The following is a 7,189-nucleotide window of genomic DNA, read 5'->3' as shown; positions in this document are numbered from 1 at the left end:
GAGGACTCAGAGGCTTCCAGTCTGAGGAAACAGGATCAACTGAGGAATTGGCAAGGTGAGGAGGCTGTGGCTTGTTCTGCTTCTCTGATCTTCCAGCATTCACCCCAATACCAGGCCCTGGGGTTGTGTTTATTAATAAGACCTGTTAAGATTCCTGTTATAGCAAGATCCAGGACAGCCACCAAAACTACACAGAGAAACCCTATCTCTGGGAAAAAAAAACAAGAATCAATCTTTTCTGAAAAAAAAAAATTGTTTTAGTATTACTTTTACTTTAGGTTTGTAATGTGTGGTTTTATAAGAACAGAATGTTGGAATGGTTGAATTAAAAACATACTGATTTTATAATTATCTATAATGGAGTATTACATTGCTTCTTCCAACTCCCATTTCTATTCTACCATCAACTATATCAGAAATATACTTGATTATCAGGTTAGAGTCACAGAATAAGTAGATTGTTAAAATGAATTCATATGGTGTAGGGCAGGCTACTAGTCCAGTATTAGTGTCTTCGGAATAAGAGGACATCCAGAGATGTCAAGTGACCCTGATAGCAGGGATTCTGGCCTGGCTTCTGGAAGCCAAAGATTGAAGACTTAGGCAGCAACCATGAGCAGAGGGAGGCATACACCAGATGCTACCACTTCACCGTCCACAACGAGGGTGTTTTCTAAACATTCTTATTAGCTGCTAATGCAGTTGAATTGATAATTACAAAGAAAAAGAAAACAATACCCCCCCCAAAAAAAAACAACCTCCTCAGTAAAAAGTTAACATTTGCTTATAGTATGATACATAAATATGGATGTTGCTGCCCTTAAAGCTAAGCAGCTTGGATTGTATAGATATCACTTTAAGCTGATGTTTTTCTTGCTCAATTGCCACTTACTGATTCAACAGTCTTTTTATTATAATATCCAGAAAAAAAGTGGTGCTTGCAAAAATGTCAAGATGAACATCATGTACCAAAAGCCAGAATATAGGGAAAAAAAGCCAAATAAACAAATAATAAAATACAATGTGATAGTAAGAACACATTGTTTTGCTACAGTCTGTGAGGTAACAAAAAATTGTGGGTTTTAGGGAGCCGGATTGATGGTGTATGTTTTTACATATGTGCATGTGTAGCTGCAAATATAGGTGTGTTTTCTATATTTCCCCCAAATGCTCAAGATTTGGAGTTTTTCTTGTTAGAAAAAGATGCTCTTCTTGCATGTCTCCATTTTCTTGCTCCCAAGTGTATTTTCCCATTATCTCTAGAAACTTAAAAGTCAAGAAATCTCCAAATAATAGGTGACTAACAGTCATCTCTATATTCTGACAAATACCACACATTTGAAATTTCTGAGTAGAAAGCACATTTCATTAATTTTTTTAAATGATACTTTTAGAAGCCATCATTTTGAGTATTTTTGAATAGTTTGTGTCTTGTGAATTAGATGACATTGACTTATACAGATTTCCAGGAAGTAACTTATTATTTTTTTAAACATCCAACATGGAATGACCATGTATTGTCACATTGCTTTTAAAAGTAAATTATCCATAATCACTTATTTCACACAACTATGTACGACAAATCATTTTTTAATTAAGAAATTTTTTTCATTCTTTTTACATATCAATCAAAGATCCTCCTCTTCCCTCCTCCCACCTACCCCCCAGACTCCTCTCCAACCCAACCCTTCTCCCCCCCCACAAGAAAGCAAGGCCTCCCAGTGGGAGGCAAAACCAGTAGAGGCAAGTCCAAGCCCTTTCTCAACCTCAAGGCTTCCCAGAGGTGTCCCATCACAGGTAGGGGGCTCCAAAAAGTCTGCTCTTGCACTAGAAATGGATTCTGATCCAACCACAAGCAGGCCAGCCAAGCAGGTCAAGCTACACAACCGTGTCACCATGCAGAGGGACTAATCCTGTCCCATGCAGGCTCCACAGCCATTGATCCAACTTTCATGAGTTCCCACTAGTTTGGTTTGGTCATCTCTAGGTTCCCCCATCATGATCCTGATGCACTTGCTCATAGAATCCCTCTTCTCTCGCTTTGACTGGACTTCTGGAGCTCTGCCTGGTGTTTGGCTGTGGATCTCTGCATCTGCTTCCATCAGTCATTGGAGAAAGGCTCTGTGATGACAGTTAGGGTATTCACCAGTCTGATCACTGAGGTAAACCAGTTCAGTTCAGGCACCCTCTCCACTATTTCTAATATTCCAAGCTGGGGTCATTCTTGGAGATTCCTGGCAGCTTCCCTAGCACCTGGTTCCTCTCTATCCCCATGATATCTCCCTCTATCATGGTATCTCTTTCATTGCTTTTCCACTCCATCCCTGTTCTGGCTCAATCATCTCCTCCCTTATATTCTCATTTCCCATCCCCTACCCTCCATTACCCACTCCTCACCCCTGTTCACTCATGAAGATCTCATCTATTTCCCCTTCCCAGGGCAATCCATGTGTCCCTCTTTGGGTCTTCATTGTTAGCTAGCTTCTCTGGAGTTTTAGGTTGTTGTCTGGTTATCCTTTGCTTTATATCTACTATCCACTTATGAGTGAGCATATACCATGTTTGTCCTTCTGAGTCTGGGTTACCTCACTGAGGATGATATTTTCTGCTTCTCTCCATTTGCCTGCAAATTACATGATGTCATTGTTTTTCTCTGCTGAATAGTACTCCATTGTTTATATGTACCACATTTTCTTAATCTATTCTTAAGTTAACAGGCATCTAGGTTGTTTCCAGGTTCTGGATATAATAAATAATGCTGCTATGAACATGTGTTGAGCATGCATATGGTATGCTTTGAACATGCTTTGGTATGGTATGATTGAACATGCCTTGGGTATATGCCTATGAGTGGTACAGCTGGGTCTTGAGGAAGATTGATTCCTGATTTTCTGAGAAACTGCCACACTGATTTCCAGAGTGGTTGTACATGTTTGCATTCCCACCAATAGTGGATGAGTGTTCCCCTTGCTCCACATCCTCTCCAACATAAGCTGTCTTCAGTGTTTTTGATCTTAGTCATTCTGACAGGTGTGAGATGATATGTCAGAGTTGTTTTGATTTACATTACCCTGATGACTAATGATGTTGAGCAATTCCTTTAATGTCTTTCAGCCATTTGAGTTTCTTCCATTGAGAAGTCTCTGTTTAGCCCTGTAGCCCATTTTTTAATTGGATTGTTCATTATTTTGATGTCTAGTTTCTTGAGTTCTTTATATATTTTGGATGTGGGGTTGGTGAAAATCTTTTTCCCATTCTGTAGGCTGACAAATCTTAAAAGGCTTAAAATGTTTTAATATATATATATATAAAACAAAAACAAAAAACCAGCAGCCAAGCTGGACAGTAGTGGTACATGCCTCTAATCCTAGCACTTTGGAGGCAGAGCAAGGTAGATCTTTGTGAGTTCAAAGCCAGCCTGGTCTACAGAGTGAGATCCAGGATAGGCACCAATATGACACAAAGAAACCCTATCTCGAAAACAAAACAAACAAACAAACGAACAAAAAACACAGAGCCAGATATTGGGGTGAAAACTGAGAGATCAGTGAAGCAGAAAGAAGCCAGCCATGTTCTCACCACTAGGAAATCCTCAGTCAAAGAGAGAGCTGCTCCCTGTATACTCACACCTATATTCTTTCTTTGCCCTGCCATCTCACTTCCTTTCTATACCCAGCTACATAACTTCCTCTTTCTGCCCAGCTCTATCACTTCCTGCCTGTCTATACAGACCTCCAGACCTCTATGGTTAGCCACCATGCCTGACTCTGTTCCCAGTGTGGCCTAGAACTCACAGAGATCCTGATGAATCTCTGCATCCAGAATGGTAGAATTAAAGGCATGTGCTATCATTGCCTGACTTCTATGTTTAATATAATGGCTGGCTTTTTTCCTCTGATCTTCAAATAAGCTTTATTGGGGTGCACAAATAAAATGTCACCACACAACTATACGTCTACTTGACTTCATGATGTATTTTATGTACATTCAATATGTTATATTTCATAGTTATTTTAAAAATCACGATTAAAGAAAAATATAAACAATAAAGCTGGACAAAGATATAAAACACAGATTAAATGAACATCACTGAATTTAATAATTGTTTACAAAAATCTGTTTTTCTATGTTATAATGAATAGAAGATAAAGACTATATAAATACTACACCATTATCTCATTAATCACAATTTTACAGAGTAGAAAGATTGGCTGCTTGTCTTTTAAAATAGACACCACAGGAACAATCATTTTTTATTGCCAGTGGTATTATTGATAAAATAAAGAATACTTTGTTGTCATTTTAGAGGAACTTATATCAGTGCCACAATAAAATCCCATTAAATCAAATTGCACTCTGAAAATCAATTTGCTACAATGTTAATCTTTGTTTCTGTAAACAATCATGTTTCATAGGATTTGAAATTCATTCTGACTGTGACTGTTCTTTAGACCCATGCCATCATTTTGGGTAATATATTCTGTTTCATAGAAAGATTTATAAAAGCAATCATACGCACTTGGAAAGAACTATTGTAAAGGTATAGAAATAGGCAGGTGTAGTTGTTTCACCTACTCAAGGGCTTCAGAGGGATCCTTGAGCACAAGAGTTAAAGACCAACCTGAGCAAAAAGATTCTTCCTCCATCCTTTTAAGAAGAAGTAAGAAGAAGTAAAATATACTTCTTAGAGATACCTATTGCTTCTATCAAGGAAATAAATAGTATGCATAAAAATGTTAGATTAAGACTTTGTCTTTCCATGTATATTCTGCAAAAGAAGAAAATGCACCAGTACTCAGGTGATTTCACAATCTTTTATGCACCTTTATAGGGAATAATCACGCAGAACCAGCATAGAAACCTCAGAATATTCTCAGTAGTTTTCTTCCCAAAAAATGATTTGTTGTTGTTGTTGTTATTGTTAAATCAGGATATTTTTTGTGGCAGGCAAGAATTATGGGATGAGTTATTTTGTGATATGAGAAGAAGTAATGTGATGGTTTGGGCAAGCCATCAGGGACTCTTTTGTGGACAATTCCCATTACTCCTCAGGACATCTTAAATTACAGAGAGACACACTTAAAGTCACAGGAATAAATAGAAATATATGATGGACTAGGAGTAGGAATCTTTTCCTGCTTGGAAACCCTTTCTGAATGACTTGTAAGACTTGGCAATAGTTAATAAGGCTTCAAGTCTATCTACCACAGGGCTTGTGGACCCTGTAGCTGACATATCGGTAAAATAGGAATGAAAACATAGCAGCCATGAAGAACTAATTAAAAGATGAACTGGTGGAGGTGGAGGGGAGCATCTTAGGAGGAGGAAAAATTGCCCCCCATGTCAGACATCAGACAGAATGCAATTACAAAAAGACTAAAGATAAAGCTTTTGAGTATCACATGGGAGGTGCTTTCTCAGGCACAATCAAAAGCCCATGACTATGTTGTATATGTGTCCCTCTGTAGGTTTTAGAAATTCCTATTGTAGTTTTCATTCAGTCAGATTTGGATTCAATATTATTATCCTTTCTTTCTCTGAACTAAAACCTCACAGGGAAGTGAAAAAGCATTTCTTTTAAGATTTTGAACTCAGCTTGAAAATTCCTATTTTTCATCCTTCCTATGTGGATTCTCAGCAGTTTCAACAATAACTTCTAAGAGACTTTTATATTTATTTGTTTATGTTTTCATAGATGTAAAATCTGCATCTTATATAATTTCCTAATGCCAATACTTTAAAAATTCATGCACATTATTGTGAAAAGAAGCAATTTGGGGACAGAGAAACCCTGTCTCAAAAAACAAATGAAAAAAGGATCTCTGGTCCCCTTGGAGAAGCCGTCTTCGCTCGGTGCTTGTCCTCTCTGAAGGAGGAGCGAGTTCAAGCCAGCAAAACGCTGAAGGGCCCCCAGCAGGTCCAGCTGGAAGGCAGTAAGGAGTCATTCCTGGAGGACATTCGAAAGGCCCTCTATGCTTCCAAGATCATCTCCTATGCTCAAGGCTTTATGCTGCTCAGACAGGCAGCCACTGAGTTTGGCTGGACCCTCAATTATGGAGCCATTGCCCTCATGTGGAGAGGGGGCTGCATCATCAGAAGTGTATTCCTGGGAAAAATTAAAGATGCATTTGAACAAAACCCAGCACTTCAGAACCTGCTGCTAGATGACTTCTTTAAGTCAGCAGTTGACAACTGCCAGGACTCCTGGCGGCGGGTGGTCAGCACTGGGGTACAGGCAGGCATTCCTATGCCCTGCTTCACTACTGCCCTCTCCTTCTATGATGGGTACAGACATGAGGTGCTGCCAGCCAACCTCATCCAGGCTCAGCGGGATTACTTTGGGGCTCACACCTATGAACTCTTAGACAAACCAGGAGAATTTATCCATACCAACTGGACAGGCCACGGTGGCAGTGTGTCATCCTCTGCATACAACGCCTAGCAGGACTGTAGCTTCGCCCTCCCTCCCACCAACAGGACAGTCCCTGTGGCACACAGCACTCCTCTTTGCCCTAGTTCCTGCTCAGATCTTTTAGCCAAGTGCTGGCTGTGATTGCTGAAGAAGTCACCAAGGTCTGTTGTCTGGTAGTTCTGACACCATGTGCTCCACCTCGACCTTTTGCATTGCCCAGGAACCGACCTTGTGCGCCACTGCGTGACCGCTCGCTGACTGAGCTGGGCCATGTGGGTCACAGGGGATGGATGTGTGGATTGTACAGCCTGAACTGTGGATCATGTATGGGTTCTGTTGTCCTCCACTCATAACGGTTGTAGTTACTTCTGCCGGTTTCTGGGCATGCCTGGACGTAACAGCCGCCGTTCCATTGCCAGAGGTCTGCACTGAGTTCACTGTATGGGAATTGATTGCTTTTCCTTTAGCCTTATTCATTTTGACTCTGTTTTGTTTTGTTTTCTCTTTTTGAAGACTTCAAATAACACAGGACACCTTAAGTAGAGGGTAATGATGAAGTCTGGAGGGAGGTGAGGAGGCACCAAGGAGTAGGGGACAGGGCTCTCGTGTTGTCTTTTCTTACTGGGCACAGTAGGTGCCTGGATTGGATGTTCATGTACCGTCTACCCCATCACACACTGGTAATAAACTTTTTAGACTGGAAAAAAAAAAAGAAGCAATTTGGGATGTAAAACCATGTTTCCATTAGTCATGAGTGTATATTTTGAACGAGTCACA

At 40.1% G+C, this 7,189-nt stretch overlaps 1 protein-coding gene across 1 annotated transcript; it reads left to right on the top strand.

Moving 5' to 3' along the window:
- Window positions 1-357: 357 nt before the first annotated feature.
- On the top strand, window positions 358-6,977 carry LOC114692439 (6-phosphogluconate dehydrogenase, decarboxylating-like). The gene is made up of 2 exons (XM_037209579.1): window positions 358-435; window positions 5,768-6,977. Exons 1-2 carry the CDS (start codon window positions 358-360, stop codon window positions 6,440-6,442), a joined length of 753 nt encoding a protein of 250 aa, XP_037065474.1. The 3' UTR covers window positions 6,443-6,977.
- The last annotated feature ends 212 nt before the right edge of the window (window positions 6,978-7,189 follow it).

This window comes from Peromyscus leucopus, chromosome 11 (assembly GCF_004664715.2).
Source record: "Peromyscus leucopus breed LL Stock chromosome 11, UCI_PerLeu_2.1, whole genome shotgun sequence".
NCBI lineage: Eukaryota > Metazoa > Chordata > Mammalia > Rodentia > Cricetidae > Peromyscus > Peromyscus leucopus.
This window is presented reverse-complemented; position numbering and strand designations above follow the sequence as displayed.

What these genes read in the sequence shown, in the direction of transcription:
- LOC114692439 (XM_037209579.1), top strand. Translation starts at nt 358, where the DNA reads ATGGAGTATTACATTGCTTCTTCCAACTCCCATTTCTATTCTACCATC. An exon ending in GAAATATACTTGATTATCAG is followed by an intron (nt 436 to 5,767) that starts GTTAGAGTCACA and finishes TATTGTGAAAAG; the next exon opens with AAGCAATTTGGGGACAGAGA.